Source organism: Lissotriton vulgaris, chromosome 5 (assembly GCF_964263255.1).
Source record: "Lissotriton vulgaris chromosome 5, aLisVul1.2, whole genome shotgun sequence".
Taxonomy (NCBI): Eukaryota; Metazoa; Chordata; class Amphibia; order Caudata; family Salamandridae; genus Lissotriton; species Lissotriton vulgaris.
This window is the reverse complement of record NC_141693.1, coordinates 1,476,425,679-1,476,443,480: the sequence shown is the minus strand read 5'-3', so window position 1 is coordinate 1,476,443,480 and position 17,802 is coordinate 1,476,425,679. Positions and strand designations below refer to the sequence as shown.

General features: G+C 46.9%; 1 protein-coding gene across 1 annotated transcript in view; it reads right to left on the bottom strand.

Annotated features, from left to right (window-relative positions):
- KLHDC8A (kelch domain containing 8A) overlaps positions 1 to 17,802 on the bottom strand; it is a 148,027-nt gene that overhangs the window by 27,141 nt on the left and 103,084 nt on the right. Inside the window, exons 3-5 of the mRNA XM_086923444.1 lie at positions 11,559 to 11,723; positions 7,731 to 7,946; positions 7,495 to 7,596 (exon numbers count right to left, since the gene is read on the bottom strand). Coding sequence (XP_086779570.1) covers positions 7,495 to 7,596; positions 7,731 to 7,946; positions 11,559 to 11,723 — 483 coding nt within the window. The remainder of the gene's footprint in view (positions 1 to 7,494; positions 7,597 to 7,730; positions 7,947 to 11,558; positions 11,724 to 17,802) is intronic.

Here is a 17,802-nt window from a genome sequence, read left to right as displayed (position 1 = left end):
TGTCCCGTCGCGGAATTTACAATCTGCCCACCTGGACCTCTTACAGATACCATCGTTCAGCCGTAAACGCTCGGGAGGCTGCAGATTCGGTACCTTGGCTCCCCCGTCTGTGGAACACTTTTCCTTTGGAAATTCGGTCTTGTCGGGACTTGCTTACATTCAGGAAAGCATTAACAACCTGGCTTTATATTCAAGCATATCACTAGAATCCCGGATTCCCCTTGTTCAAGTATTTCCTCTGTCTGTCAGCGCCAAGAAACCAATCGGTGTTAGCGCGCTTTATAAATCATGTTTTAACATAACATAACATAACATTGGGGCGTATGGTGGTTCATTGCATTGCCTAGAGTGTTTATATTGATTCTAATGTAAGACTGGTTGTTGGCGATGCTTGTAGACCTAGAGTAAGGATATTAATTTCGATGTCCAGGTTAGTCAATGAAGTTAACTCTCTGTAGTTGTGATTTGCATAAGGCAGCAACCTACCTTAGCCTGTGCCCCCAGTACCTTTTTTTCTCCTTCCCTGCGTGTCTCTAAGTCGTTATCATGGGTCTCCTTTCTCAAGAGCATATGGAATTCGTAAAATAATATGGCGAATTCAATGACGTAGCAATTGTTAATTGCCTTACCTCTTGGTGCATTATACTGTATTGGGCTTAATCATATCTGTAACTGTAGGTATATATATATATATAAGGGGTTTCTTTGTGGGGGTAGGGATGACTTCAACCTTCCACTGGCTCGAGTGTGGGTGATGTAGTTGTAAGAGGAGGGATTTCTCCAAAATGTTTTTTGGGGGAGTGAGATGAGAGCGAGTCAAATATCCCCCATGGCCCTCTACAAAAGGTTTGGGTATTATGATCCTCCCCCTTTTTGAGGTTCTCACACAGGCACTATGGGATAGATGGGTGTAAATAGACAGGGAGACAGATAATCAGACAGACAGATAAGCATCTGCACAGCAATATATTTGCGGTGCAAGGGATAGCTCTGCTGTCAGTAATCAATGCAGACCAGCAAAGGGGTCTGCATCTGGTGAGGGGTAGCTCTGCAGTCTAAGACAAGCTAGGAACAGCCCTGTTCTCTGCACTGAGCAAGAGATCAGTCACATGAGCAGTGTTTTGCTCTGCCAAGGGTAAGAGATTAGTAGTTTGCACAACATTTGTGACATTTCTATTTGTGCAGTTCAATAAAATAATGCATATGGTGCGAAGTGCACACTTTTATGAGGTATTATCAACATCCTGGACTTTTCCCTCTCTGAGGCATCTGGGGGGCTCATCAGTTCGAATCCAGTGCTTGTGATGCCTCGCCCATAATGGTCCTAATGAACCAGTTGCTTGTACATCCGGTAGGACTGCTTGAGCTGGTAGTGTTACCGGCTGCCAGTACTGCTGCATGTGGGAGCTGGGCCAAACAACTGGGGAATACATGGGGATAGCATAATTATGTCTTGCTAGTTCTGCACCTGCAGGCAAGCAACAAAAGGGTAGGAGGCATGTCCTATAATTATTAGGGGAAGGGGGAACAGTTTTGTTGTAACAAGGCCAAGTCATTTCTGGAAATGTGTAATGGTGCAGCGTGCAAGCAATGTCCGGTACTTCAGTTACCAGATTTTGTTCCTCACTCTACAACATAACCAGTGGGTTTGTAATGAACCTTTAGTGTCACATATCCTTGAACAGAGAGGAAGTGTCTTGTTCTCAGTTGGGCTTGTTTGTTTGCTCACTCGCAATATAACACTCATCTCCCAACATTTACGCCCTCCCACTTTCAAAACTCACCAGCCGCCACTGCAGCTGTGCTACTAAAAAGTGATATAAATTTGAGCATATACATATTTCTGATATCATTGTGACCCGGGGTTCGCTCTCTAACTGTGTGGTATTGAATTGTAAGAATTTCAAGGGTGAGCTTGAGGTGGACAACATGTTGCACTCACATATGGGTGCTGGGGAGGGTGGAGGGTGGGGGTTGAATATTAGGATCTTTCCCAAGTGTGCATATTGCTGATGTCATTTTAACACGGTTGGGCCTAATACTGCTAGTAATTATGAATATAATTTATGCCCAGAAATACATGATGTTTATGTTCTGTTGATTATTATGAATATTGAATGTAAACATTATTTACATACATCACAGGTGAAGTCTCTTTGGTGACACTCAAGGTATTTATTGTGAGTGCTGTGCCAATTCTTTACACATTGCCTCTGGTAAGACTGACTGCTCAGTGCCAAGCTACCCAAGGGTGAGCGCAAGTTATACAGTGTGTGGAATCACTCGCCCCTGATGGGAGTGGTAGGTTCTGCCTAGCTGGGGCATAGCCTCAACCAACTAGAAAGTGCCAATTCTAACATATGCCCTGTTGGTACAGGCAGTGTCTAGTTTCTGAAGGGATGACCCTAGTCAGGCAGAACAACCGCTCCTGTCAAGAGCAGGTGATTACACTTGCTGTATAACCCGTGCTCACCTTTGGGCAACTTGGCTCTTAGCAGTCAGGCTCACTACAGAGCCAATGTGCAAAGCAAAGGCACAGAAGCCATTTGCGATAAATACACTAAGCGTCACAAAAGAGAATTCACACAGGATGCATGCAAAAACGTTTATATTCAACACACATATTCAATTATTATACCATGAACATCATATACGTTTGGCCATAAAACATATTCGAGGATACTACTAGCAGTACTAGGCCCACTCGTATTGTTATGATATCAATAGTATGCACACTGTGGACAATTGATGATCTAACCACCTACCCTTCCCCCATTTATGAGAGTGCACACATATGAGGTGCACGATATCAAAATTATGTACATCATGAAAATATCACACTTTTTAGCAGCACCAAGGGCCGGGGTCATGAGGGAAAACCCAATGACAAATGTATTGTGCTCTGGCAAACAATCAACATATAAAGTAGCACGACGGCCTGCTTGGGTGAGCTTTTGGACAGGATGAGATATAGCTGCCTCCAGCTGAATGCAGGGAAGACAGAGGTGATGGTGGTTGGGAAACAGCCCTCTTTCTGGTCACAGCATTGGTGCCTGAGGAACTAGAACCCACTCCGGTACTGAAAGTAAAGGTGAAGAATCTGGGAGTATGGTTCAATGAAAAGCTGTCTTTTTCTGAGCAGATAACCGCTGTGGCTGGAGCCTGCTTTGGCATTCTTAAAATGCTACACAAAATGTTGGACCTTATCCCCCTTGACGCTAAAATAACTATAGTTCAGGCTCTTGTTACATCTCGCCTTGATTACTAGAACATATTGTACCTAGGGGTGACTGCTAGAAATTTGAACCTCTTGCAGAAGGTCCAAAATGCTGCAGCCCGGCTGATCTTGAATATCCCTAGGCAGGTCTCGGTGGGGGAAGCACTGAAGAAACTTTATTGGCTCCCAATTCAGGCCAGAGTTACTTTTAAGGCCTTATGCTTTGGTCATAGGATCCTTAGTCAGAAGGGGCCGCAATTCTTGCTCCCCCTTCTTACAGTGTATCGGCCCGCACAGGATTGGAGATCGCTTGGCTCTGCTAGAGTGATTGTGCCCAGGGTGCGGAAGGTTTGAGATGGAGGGCGATCTTTTGGCTTCCTTGCAACTAAGGCTTAGAATGACCTTCCTGCGGATCTTAGGACCTGTGAGTCGGAGCCTTTGTTCCGAAACAATTTTAAAACCTGGCTCTTCCGACAACCTTCTGTTGGACGAAAGTAATATTCTTGACTTCTATTGTTTTGTCAGTCCTATGCGCAGAAAGGTCGGTATTCCAGGATTGTCGCTGGGTTTTCCTTGATGTTCTAGCGCAGGGACACTCCGTTGGAGTAACAAGGCTCTTTACAAGCTTACAAATAATAATAATGTTGTGAATCACAGGCGAGCCGCACATGATCACTCCCACTCACACATACCCACTCTGCACTGCTTCAAGGGACAATAGGTATCAGCCAGTCCATACGGCACACTCTTACACACACATATTCACTCAGCACCCTAATGTGGTGCCACTGGTAACCAGCAGGTCAATGTTTCACCCTCTGAAGACTCTGTGGCCCAAGACTCCCTCCACCCTCTGGTTCAGCCTGATTGTCCTTACCCCCCCCCCCGCCCCCGCCCCCCTGAACACTGTGCCGCAAGCTTCTGCAGTCACACTGTCTGAGTTCCCAGGAAGCAGGTAGAAATATGTAGCAGTTTTAGTTAGGAAGTCAACGTAAACAAGGGATAGTTTAGAAGCCACTCGGGAAGTTCACCCACAGGTCTCAAAACACAAGTCACGCAGTCCCTCGAGCCGCATCTGAACTATCTCTCTGAAGCGTTCTTCAACCCAGTCAATCTCTCTTGCTACTACCTTGCGCCAAGATTTTTTCAGGAGGGCCAAGGTGTGGAGAGGTCAGTTGATCCGCCGCAATGAAGGTCAATAAGGGAACAACTGATGAATGGGGAGTAACACAGGGGAGCATCTCAATAGTATGAGCTGTACATGATGAGCGGGTCGTGCACAGGCAATCGGACACAGCACAGTGTTGGTATGAGTTGCACTAGGCACTTCAGATTTTAAATACTATGAGTTGCAAATTACGTACTTCCCAGGTAATTCGGGTCAGACACAGCGAAGAGATTCAATTCCGTACCTTCCTGGAAAGGAGGCATCATGTCCAGTGCACGATGATAGAGACTGCACTAGGCCAGTCGGGTCACACACAAAGGAGTTAGTTCAGCAGAGCCACAAGAGGTAGAATGAGGCTCTGCTACGGGTACACCCCACCTCCAAGGGTCGCACCCTGGGAATCTGACACTGAACACAATGGGTATGCAGTTAGCATGTCGCACAAGAGAGATGCGGCATGATCAACCAAACAGGTCACGCGGAGTCCGACAACCGGTGAATCCGCTCACCACCAACTAGATGCTTATGAGTGTCAGGGTCCCCGCAGTACAGAAACCAAACGTCCCGTGGGCAAGATTTCCCGTCTCTGCACTAGACAATCACGCATTCAGAAACAAGTCTTACTTCCATGCTCACGCTACCCACTGGGATTCAGTACCCGAGGTGGGCACTTGAGAGGGCATTGCTCTCCAGATGTCACAGGTAAATGGTGAAGGTTCCTCGTAGGAGATCTTTGATGTCCCTGTGAAACTCGCGGAGAACAGGAGAAACAAAGTCGGGCCCTTGGAGAGCACACTTAAGAGCGCCACATTTCAGCAGGTCCTCGGCCCAGGCCAGCAACGTTTATGGACAGTTATCCTCCATGTGCACAACAGAGTCCTCTGGGAATGTGCACCACGCAGTTGTCTGGTCCACGTCCCCCACAAGCGTATCTCACCCTTTGCTGAAGGATGGCACCCTTAGTTATACTGTTGTGTCTCTTTGAAGTTTGGGGTGGTTTAGGGGGCTTCCCCTTTGAACCACAGATGTCTCCCCTAAATTGTAGGCCTGTCTTCTATGAGCTGTGGAATGTAGATCTTAGTCTTTAGTGGGGGCTTGAGCCGACCCCTAGAGGCTAAGTGTCACAACTTATATCTTCAATCTATCCCATTCAGCCCTCAAATAGCAGAGGCCTGTGGGATGCCCATGGTTTATGGCTGTAGCTTGGGGAATGCACAGATGTGCTCCCCAGACCCCTGGTATCCACTGGTGAGAGTCACCACGTTCACCGACTCTTGGAGCATAGAAATGTCCATATTTGATAAGTGCCATTAATAAGCAAGTTATGTCAAAACCCCCTTAACCAAGGGAAAGGGTTTGGCCCTGCGAATCCACTTATATGAAACACCATGAGACTCCTCCACTGCAATCTACTATTGCAGTCCGAAGTAATCTCAACCACTTCCCCATGTTAACCTATGGGAAGAGCAAAACTCATAGGTAGTGAAAACACACGTAGGTATTTCTCACTACCTGGGTACACATGTGCTATTGCACACACCGACCTGCGATGGCAGGAGGGACATATAGTTCCTAGCACCCATGGTGCAAGTGTACCCACCCAAGTATGCACAGCGGACTGGACATGGGTTTAACTAATACGTGTGTCTGTGCTCACGCACAAGTCTGCGTTGGCAGGGGGCACACACAATCACGGACACCCTAGTCAGGTGTGCACTTAGAGCAGCCTAGAATGGCAAGCTGCTCTTGAATTTAATCACAATTGATGCCAGTTCTGCAATGACAGATCAGCCTGTGTTTCAGAACATGGAATAAGCGCCACGTCCGAGCACGGATAGGAAGGGTGCGCACGCTTTGATGCGTATTTACAGTGTGAACGTGTCCAGAGCCCGTAGGTCCCATAAGAGAATGTGCAAAATCCAGGTGGAAAAAGCAAAACATTTTCAGGCAATGCTACCGACGAGTATCAGGTCCAACACGCCCTATCTGTAGGCATCCCCTCTTGGTCTTATATTGTTTTTATATCCACTTTTTTTTAGTGCAAAACGACTGGCATAACGAAACTTAAGAGGGCCCCTTGCAAACTACATGGAGAAGCCCCCCTCCAGACTCAGTGAGGAGATATCAGATCAGGGTACTGTGCTGAGGGGGCCCTTGGAGTTGAGGCCCTCCAGCACTGCAGAGGTTGCGGCCTTTGTTACGCCAGTGTGCAAAACTCCTGTAGGTGTCAATTCCTCACTTTATGCTCTAAAAACATTTCTATGTAGATTACATTAAGCCAGTCTCTACCTTCAGTAACTGCTCATTCAAAGCCCCAATCTTTGCACTCTCTGCAATCAAAATGTAGAAAATCAACACGGAGTAATAGCGCGCTCTGTGTCATGGAAAAGTGTCTAACCCTTTCACTCTCATTCCCTCTAGCTGCCACCATTTTTATCCCAGGTATTCCTGCTTTGTTTCAGCTTACATTCATACTGACCACCGTTTGCTATGCTCAAATTCACATATTTACCCAAGAAAGTCATGTTTTCATTTCTACGTGAAATGAATGAAGGGAATTTATAAAGTGCACAGCTACTCCGAAGAGTGTCCTGGAGCTAACGGAAGGAACAAATGGTACGCACCCAGTAAGCAAAACCTTACTGCCCAATGAAAAAAGCCACATTGTTAGGTTTCTACAAAGTGTGGTCTAAAGGAGGATCTGACACCATTCGCATCGGAGTTCATTCCAAGCATTGGTAGTACAAAAAGTAAAGGCGTTGCCGCCTCTTCGAAGATGCTTAATGATAGGAATAATCATGAGCGAAGCAGAAGCTGAACGCAGCAAGCAGTGTATTGAAAGACATTTTTCTCAGTCTTATTATTTCCTATTATTATATTGCCATTAGTATTAATGAGGTCCTTTGGTGTTTGGACTTCCTCTTCATCCTCTTGACACGTTAGCCTTCTCAAAAACATCTGGTTTGACAGCATCTCTATTATGACTGACCCCACCACCACCTTTTAGTCCACCGCCTCTACTACCTTTATTGATTCCCAAAACACTGGCCCTTTTAACTTTTTGTAGTGATTGTCTCAGCTTCTCCATTACCACCCTGTCAATCCTCACCAAGTCCTCCGGCAATGACGACTCTCCCCTTCAGGTAGCCAGCGACAAAGTCTGCTCTCCTATTCTTCAGGGGACACGAGCGGTCAGTTTTTACCCATCCACCTGTATATATGGGGACAGAATCAGTGGTGATAAGTGTTTCAGTACTCAAATCCCCTTGTATGAAATCCAGTGACTTGCAATGAAAATCCACCAGATGGCCTTATTGTCCCCTTTCAACTCAAGCTCCTGCTCACCTTGCTCGAGGTTGAAGGCATCCATGGTCTTGGTGAACTTGGGGCGCCGGTAAGTGCCCCCCTGGCGCAGGCCGCCCAAGCTGTACAGGTTTTCGTCAGTCATGACCACACCGGAGAAAGCTCTCTTGTTGGGTATGCTGGGGAATTTGGTCCATGATCGGTTCTCGATGTCAAAGACCTCAAAGGCATTGACTGCATATTTGGACTGTCTTCCACCTGTGAAAAGATGGAAAAGGAAAATGTCAAGCACGTTATATCCCTGGTAGGGAGTAAGTTACTGCCAAAGTCTAGAAACAGCTACTTTATAAACATGGTACTGAGAATCTCACATTAGTACATTCCAAAGACAAAAGCCCAGCGGTATATGTAGCCGGAGTTCCATCCTGTTTTCCCCCCTTTTCTCTGCAAGTTATACCACTTGGCATTTCCTCTTTTAATCTGAGTCCCAGAAACCACTAATGTCCAATCTCTGGTGCTTACTGGAAGCCCTAAGCTGATGCGAGCTAGAAAGACACCAATACTGTGCTACTGCTTTGTACACCTGGGAATAAACTCCCTTGCATGGTACCGGAAAGACAGCCCAGTTAATGAACCCCTGGAAGGAGCTCTACTGACACCACTGTGTAAAACATGTGTAGTCTTCCTGAAAAGAATCTCCCTTAACACAGGCTGCATAGTAAGAAAACAGCAGTATCCCTTCTCAAATTCCAATGAATTTGATTTTCTCCACCTCAGGGATGTCTGTACTTGCTTCTTCCCCCACCCCAAACCGCAGGAACTGCTACACTCTTTTGTTGGTGTTTTGCAGATACCTGGATATAGGCGAAATGTACATTCCCCCCACCTCAATCCGTTTCCCTCAAATTTGTGTAGTAAAACAAATTACCAAATATGATCTTCCTTGAACGGCTCACAGCTTAAAAATGTAAACAAATCTTCTCTCCGACTGGAAATTGGACTGCTGATTGTTTTAACTAAAAAGATATATACCCGGCACACTGAACTCAAATAACACTCTCAGGGCCTACTTGGACTTCACAAGTGTCTTCCTGGATGAGGAGATGCATGTTGCCTGCATCCCATCCCCTGCCCCTACCCAGCTAGGAAAAAGTTAGTGAAATGTTTCTGCATCCTTATTCTAGGCATATGCCTGAAGGCCATAAACACTTTTCTGGGGACATCAGTAATATCCCAGAAACAGGCTATCTGCACTTCTGAAACAGCGAGTAGACACAAGAACCAGAACAGCAAGCTACAGTGGAGAACTCACTGGACTAACCAAGAAGACTACAAGTGCAGGTGAGCAGGTCTCAGCAGTAATCCTGGCTGGTGAGCATACTGTATTATCCCAATGATCCTGTAACATCCCTCGCCCTGCTCTGTACATCTGTTTGCAGCACAGTGGTCAGTCCACAGCCTGGGCCTATGGCCCTCACCTCTGTGCTACGAGAGCGTGTTAAGATGCACCACTCCCCATAATCCTCTACTGTTCAGCACCCAATAATTATTGTGATGAATCCAGATGTAGGCCTTATTATCCACTACATGACTAAAGCCCCTGAACCAAGCTGGAAACCTGGAGAGGCATGGCAAGTCCAAAGGCGCTACAAAATCCTCACTGATTGACAAGGGCTGACATACAGATCAGAATGTTCAGGTACCCTAAGACACCAGTGCAACCCAACCACAACCAGCAGTGATGACGATACAGACCAGAATCCTAGGTCACCCTAGTGTATCAGTGAAACCCTACCAGTACTAGCAGTGATAGAGATACAGATCAGAATCCTGAGGCACCCTAAGACACCAGGGCAATCCTACTGACACCAACAGTAATGGAGATATAGACCAAAATCATAGGGCACCCTAAGGTTCCAGTCACAGCCTACCACAACCAGCAGTGATGGAGATACAGGCCAAAATCATAAGGCGCCCTAAGGTACCAGAGCAACCACAACACAACCAGCAGTGATGGAGAAACTGACCATGTTCATAAGGCACCCGAAGGTATCAAAGCAACCACAATACAACCAGCAGGGATGGAGAAACTGATCGGTTTCATAAGGCACTCAAAGGTACCAGTGCAGCCCTACCCTACCTCATCCAGCAGTGATGGAGATACAGACCAGAATCATAAGGCACCCTAAGGTACCAGTGCCGCCCTACCGCAACCAGCAGTGATGGAGATACAGACTAGTTTCATAAGGCACCCGAAGGTACTAGTGCAGCCCTACCCTACCACATCCAGCAGTGATGGAGATACAGACCAGGTTCATAAGGCACCCTAAGGTATCAATGCAATCATAACACAACCAGCAGTGATGGAGATAGTGACCAGTTTCATAAGGCACCCGAAAGTACCAGTGCAGCCCTACTACAACCAGCAGTGATGGAGATAAAGACCAGAATCATAAAGCACCCTAAGGTACCAGTGCCGCCCTACTACAACCAGCAGTGATGGAGGGATAGGCCAGTTGTGCTTATACTGAATCCCACTGCTGTCTACAAAATATTGCGCCTCACAGTATCTCACTACATGCACCACACAATCACTGCAGCTCTGACACCTTAGAATACTTTCATCCCGCTGTATAATTTCAAAGCAGCAATGTTTCAACCACTGCTATAGTTAAAGCTACTTTGTTTCATCTGTTGCTAAATTGCTAGTGAATGTATATTTGCAAATTGCAACATTAAAAACCTGGAGCTAACAAAACGCCGTGGTTTAGGCTTAGAGAAAGAACTGAGGTAAAAAGATAAAGTAAACCCGAGAGACTGTCGTGACTGGTTAACTGTGGACTAGAGACATCTAGTCTTCACTGGAGGGCATCATTTTAACTACTCTAATAATAGGTGTGGGTAATAAATATGCATTTGTTTAAAAACTACCACCACTGGCTTGACAATGGCCTCCGATAGTAGTATATGTTGCACTGTATCTAGTACCAGCCTCACCCCACTCCCTGCCAGGCAATCACTGCTCTCTCAGATACCAAAGAAGGATCCAGGAAAGGAAGAAATCCTGTCTACCCACTTGTGGCCAAATACCCAGAACCCTTGTCTGCTGGGTAGAACATGCTGGGTTACCTGGTACACCGCTAAGTGCTCCTAAAAGGCACCAGGAGATGCAGAAAAAGCTTGTTGGGGCGTCGGAAGATTTTGTGGAATCCAGGTAAAAACTGCACACAAGAAGCGCCGCGCTGCTTTATGAGTAGGAATGAACAAATATTTTTCAGGGGAAAAAAAAGAGTTTTCCTTCGCCAGACAGGTCCAGTGTCCGGTGCCACCTTCCCGCTGGTGGTTTAATTGTGTGACCTGGTCATAGCCCTAGACTTCACTTACCCTTAATGGTTCTTTAATCATCTATACAATCTTTCACTTGTTTCATGGTGACTTTTCCTGGCGGTTTTATCTCTATTTCTGGTCCTGCTGGTTTCATTTTGTGTATACACCTATAAACCCGACAAACTTCTAATTGCAGCACATGTGTTTTTTTTTATGTTTTTAATGTTCTACAGTGTGTTTTATGTAATGGCGTTCATAAGCAAAAGTCAGAAAACCGGAGTACCGAGCATAAAAAACAAACATTTTACAATACAGATTCATTGATAATCCATCTCAAGTGCACTGCAGTTGCCCCGCTTACAAAACTAAAGGTAAAAAAAAACAAAACAAAGCTGCTTCTGAAGCAAGGGGGGGGACTTGAATTAATGCATTCACTTATCAGTTCAGAAACCATAGTGCTTGAGGTGGTATGCCCCATACGCCCCCACCTCGTTCCAAGTGGTGGAGCCGCCCCTCCCCTCCCCAGCGCTCCTCCTTTCTTACCCAGCACGTAGATCTTGGTGCCGCGCAGGTAGGAGGTGGCCCCGTAGCGCGGGGTGGGCATGTTGGCCATGTGCACCCAGATGTCCTTCAGCATGTCGTACTGCTGCAGGTGGCTGTGCGGCCGCAGGTCCAGGCCCATCCCGCCGGCGGCGTAGACTCGGCAGTCTGCAGAGACAGAGAATGGAAAGTCATAAGGTCTGAAAGCTCTGGGCTCGGCAGGTCAGACGGGTGTGCAGCCCAATATTTAGGAGCAGGATACCGGAGGCGCGTGGCAGCTGGGAGCTCTTACCCCCCCCCCCCCCCCCGCCCCCCCCTTAACAACCTGCTGAGTTGGTACAGAAGCAAGGCCGCTAGTGTAGCAAAGGCAGCTGTAGGGAAAATAATCACTGGTAGGAAGGCATGGGGAGGGTTCTGCCACATGGCATGTGATGTGAGGGACCCCGACTGCCACAGGCCTGCCATCCTTCAGCCGAATGACCAATATTTTGGCAATGCTCTGTTCCCTTATTCATTTTAGTTTTTTGCCGTTTTATACAGTGTGAACTCGACCCGAAGGTAGCGTTTTACATGAACACCAGTCAGTGCTTAATTTGAGCTGGTTTTGGTGCTCAGCACCAGCACTTAATCATCAACACGGGTGCTTTTCATGAGCAACAGTTAAGGATACATTAATTGATGGTAGGCACTGAAAGACTAGGTGATTTCCCCAGGCCGATACCGAGACTAGAACCTGCCTCCCCAGCGCCGATGTCGGCAGCTCTGGCCATTACACCACATCCTCTAACCACTCTCATGGTTAGTAGCTGTTTCTGTTTTAGGAAGGAGTAATGGGCTGGTGCAAGCTGCCTCCTGGCGAGAGCCCCAGCACTTATTTTTATTTTTTTACCAAAATAAACCATTGGCACCAGTTACGTTACACAAGGATACTTTCCTTTTTGTTTGGCACAGGGAGATTAACAGATTTGACCAGAATCACAAAATGATGAGCCTAGCCGCCAAGTAGCCTGGTTTCCCAGTTCCGAAGTCAGCAGCTCTGACCGTTATATCTTCTCCTTACAATCCAATGCACCTCTTTCCAGACACGCAAATAGAGACTGTGGACAAGAGACAAATGATGCATGTCTGGTCGATCGATGGCGCATGGCATTATTGGTTTTTCCTTCATCGGTCGGCCCTGTTGCAGTTTGCACATTCTCACAGCTGGAGCTCAGCACACTAATCTGATTCCAATAACACCACAAATCTTTTCATCTCATGCAACCTCGTTGTCTGGGACGGAAATGACAGCTGCAGAGCCTCGCCTGCCACTTTAGCTCTTCTACTAGAATGAAAAATTAGCTAGCTATCGCGCCAAGAATTTTCAATTCTATTAAGGACACGGAGGCAAGGATTATGCTTTCTCTTTCATTTAATGCTACACACAGCAGCCAATGAAATCTTTGTATAACATATCAAAACTACATTTCCCATGATGCAAACACCACACCACTTCCTGTTATAGCCCATAAGAGCCAGCCAATACCGGATATCCTCCTCTTTCTTTGCTTCGAACAGTAAGTCCATAAGATAACTTAAGTCCAACATAAACATCCTACAATGTGGAAGAACAGCCAACTGGAAAGAACTCCTTTTCAACAGGAAGCATATTTAATCCATCTTCTTCTCAGAACCTGGAAGAATGAGAAAGAACGCCCGTAAATTTTGAATAACAGAGTATAAAATCATGGGTGGGCAAAGTATTACAATGCATGTAATATAATTGGGTGGGATAATCCTCGCCTTCGTGTTCTTACTAGAATTGAAAATTCTTGGCGCGATAGCTAGCTAATTTTTCATTCTATTACAGGACCAGAGGCTTCGTATTATGCTAGTTTAACGCTCTTGAAACACTACAGAGGAAATATCACCCACCGGTTTGTAATAAAACTGTTTGAAAGTAGATTCTGAGGACCAATCAGCCGAATGCATAATGTCCTGAACAGTAGATCCTAACATAAAACTCTCATAGGCATGGCGCTATGAACAGAGCGCGCCCCAAACACCTGGGTATCAATGCCCGCGTCCTGCATCACATATTTCAGCCATCTGGCTACAGTAGCCGCAGTAACAGGTTTGAATGGTTTTTGCAGAGCAATCAATAATTGTGTTACACCTGTAGGCCGAAAAGATCTTGTACATTCCTCATAGGCCTTAAGGCATTGCACCACACAAAGCTTGACATTACTTGGAAAAGCATGATAATCAACACTTCTAGACATAGTCTTGGTTCTGGCAGTAATATTAAAAGAGACTACTTCCGGAGTAAATACGCTACCTGTAATGTCCAAAGCCTTGACATCCAATGGCTGTCTACATGCCGCAAGACATAACAACATAGCCAACTTGGCTGAGAGTTGTCTTCTTGTTAACATGTCATTTGGGGGCCAAAGATTGAACAGGGAAAGAACTAGAGAGAAGTCCCATAAGGCAGTATATTTAGGTTTAGGCGGATTCGCTACTCGAATGCCTTTCAGAAGCTTATAAACAAGCAGATGCATACCTACAGGTTTACCTTCAATTTGAGAATGACCCGCCGAAATCGCGGAACAGAAATTATTGATGGAACGATATGCTAAACCCTCCGAAGCTTTCAGGGAAAGGAAGTTCACAATGCAGGGTAATCCCGCCCCCACCGGATCCACGTGTTGTTCCACGCACCAACAAACCCAGCGTATCCAGGCTGAGGAGTATCTCTTTCTGGTGGAAGGAGCCCAAATTTTATTGATAAAGACTGAAGCTTGCTCCGAAAATCCTGGCATCTGCCAACGTTGCCAGAAAGTCTCCAGGCCATCAGGGACAGATGCCCCGACATTACGAACGAATGAGTCTCTCCATGAGGGCCCTGGAGCATCGTCGGCGACTCTGGAATCTTCTTGGGGAAGTCGCAACTCACCTCCAGAAGACTCTGGAATCAAGGCTGCGACTTCCAGAGGGGAGTCATTAAGATCACCTCCGCCCACTGGTGTATTATCTGTGTGTACACTCGAAGGGTCAATATGAATGGGGGAAAGGCATAATTCAGAGTCTGAGACAAGTCATGAGTGAAAGCATCTGTTGCCAGAGCTAACGGATCCGGTCTCCAGCGGAAGAACTGAGACATCTGCCGATTCAACCTGGACGCAAATAGATCGATCTGGCATGGACCCCAGATCGCCTGCAACCAATGAACTACCTGCGGTTGGAGTTGCCAGTCGCTGTAGTCCTTGAGGTGGCGTGAGTGCCAGTCTGCGACCACATTCGGCTGTCCCGGAATATATTCGGCTATGACCGATATCTGGTGACTTAGGCAATAGTGCCAGAAGTCCTTCGCTAGCTCTACTAACATGGAGGATCTTGTACCTCCCAGTTTGTTGATGTAGCGAACTGCCGAAATGTTGTCCATCCTTAAAAGGATGGAACATGAAACTTTCTGGGGCGACAGAGTCTTAATCGCGAAAGAGCCGGCGAGCAGCTCTAGGCAATTGATATGGAGATCTAGCTCTTGGAGGGACCACCATCCTCCTGTGGAAATATTTCCGCAACGCGCCCCCCAGCCCCAGTGGTTGGCGTCTGACTCTATGACAACTTCTGGAAGGCAGCCGAAAATGGCCCGACCGTTCCATGCTTCCACATGGCTGAGCCACCAATGAAGCTCCTGGCGTAACTCCGATGACAGAGGAACGAGGTCCGTGTATGAGAGACCCTTCTGTAGGTGCTGAATCTTTAATCTCTGAAGGGCCTGATAATGAAGGGGCCCCGGGAAGATCGCCTGAATAGAGGATGCCAGGAGACCCCATTATCCTGGCGATCGCTCTCAGCGAGACTGACTGTTTGGACGACAGAGCGGAGTTCCTTCTGTATGTCGCACAATTTGGAACAGGGAAGGCTAAACTTTCGCCCCTCGAGAATCTATGACAAAACCCAGAAAATCTACTTTTTGTGATGGACACAGTACGGATTTGGTTTTGTTGACCACAAAGCCGAGATTCTACAGCGTAGCAATGGTCATGTGCAGATGTTGTGCTGCCATCCCCTGCGTCTGCGCCATGATCAGGATATTGTCTGAATACACTATCATGCAAATCCCTTGCTCTCTGAGGTAGGCTACCACTGGTTTCAACACCTTGGTGAAACACCATTGAGCTGAGGAAAGACCGAAAGGAAGGACCAAATATTCGTACCACCGGTCTCTCTACTGAAATTGCAGAAACCTCTGATGAGAAAGAAAAATTGGGACGGATAGGTAGGCGTCCTTCAAATCGAGATGGACCATCCAGTCCCCCTGTTTCAGAAGATCCGCTAAGAGATGCATGCCCTCGATCTTGAAATGTTTGTAGACCATATATTGATTGAAATCTTCCAAATTGAGTACCAACCTGTAACCTCCGCCTTTCTTCTGAACCAGAAAAATATTGCTGCAGAAACCGCGAGGGCCCTTGTCGCAACGTGCTATCTTATGTTTCTGCAGCAATTCTTCAATTTCTTAATCAATGAAAATGCATTCTGTTTGGGAAAAAGACAGCTGCCTGGGCCGACTGTACTGAGAGGGGACATGAAAAAAATCGAGATGAAAACCCTGAACAGTTTCTAAAATCCAAGCATCTTGAGACAATTGAGCCCAATTGTGAAAGAAATATCGAATACGACCCCCCAAAGGAAGCGGGGAAGAATCCGGAGTGCTCACCTGAAGATTCTGAGGCCTGGAAACCACCACGGTAGGTTCCCTTGTTGATGCCTCTTTTGTTGAAACACTGCCTGGTGGGGTAGAACGTTCCCCCACAAGTGGAGTCCCAGTCACCTCTGCCTCTGACAAAGTCGCCTCTCTGGGAGCCTTGGAAAGATTAGCGGCCAAACAAGCGTCCCCGGCCTTGTACGGCCCTGTTAAAAACACCAGCCTGAAAGACTCTCTTTATTCCTGACTGGGCTTTATCAAGCGTTGTGAAGGTACCCAACTACTTAGCCACGTCCTTCACAAAACGTTCCCTAAATAGATTGCCGTCCGCCAGAGGGCCAGGTTCCACCGATGCTAACTCGGTGAGGTTAGAATCCATCCTCATAAGGAGAGACTTACGTTGCTCCGTAGAAATCGCACAATTAGCATTGCCCAAGAGGCATATCGCCCTCTGGGTCCAACCTGCCAGAACATGCGGATCCATCGTGGCACCTGATTCTTGCGCCTCCAAGGCCATCTCTAAAATCTTTGCTAGGGGTCACACAACGTCCAGGAGTTTGTCCTGGCACCCCCTCCAAGCCCGATCAATGCCCTTCTTCGGGTCCTTGGCGAACTTTTTTAAGAATGTCAGCATGCTAGAGTCAATGTCAGGGGTTTCTCCGACCTTATCGGAGATATCCGGTCTAGGGCACTCTGACAGGAGTCTATTCATCACCTTCTTGTTGAAGCTTTTACGGAGGTTGTCAAGTAAACAAGCGGCAACCTCCGGTGCTGGGAGCCAATCGGACGATCTCGGATGAACAATGTCAGCCGGATTGAATGTAAAGGGAGTGGACAAAGGAGCAGCAGGCTCAACATTCTTGGACTTCCTAGTCTTCTTCCTAGGAGGAGACTCGTCAGGGGTATCAGTGGACATAGTGTCAGTAACGGTATCAGTGTCCGGATCCTTGGACTTGTGGGGGTCAAAGGCAGGCAGAGAGGACAAGGTATAAGAGTGGGGCCAAGACTCAGTGTTAGAACCAGAACAAGCCCCGTCCTTCTTAGGGACTGCAGGTTTAGATAAACCATGCCACTTGGCAAACTTTTCTAACTGCTTAGCTATAGGCTTTAAAGCTGTCGCCAACGCTAGCTGTACAGTTCTTCTCTAGGGCCTTGTTGACGGAATCCTGGACAGAGGCATCCAGGGCCTCAACAATATTATCCTCAATGGAAGGATTAGGCACTTCCTCTTCATAAACAGCTTCATCCTCCTCATAGGTAACCCAATCCTCCATGGTGGTGCCAAATCTATTAATGGACCTGTTCATGAGGTAAGATAAATATATTGAGGGGAGTAAAGGGAGGAGCCAACCCATAGCACAACCCAATCACCGGTACCTAGCTCCTCAGCAATGCTGTAGAGAAGTTCTTGCAGTCCTTGGGGCGTAGAAGGGGCAAAAGCAGTAGAAAAATACAAAGAAGGCATGCTCCCTCCAGGCCCTTAGCATTTTTGCAGCCTGTCCGGCGTAGTAGTCCTGCTCTAGAGAAAATCCTAGCTGGAATGGGGAAAAAACT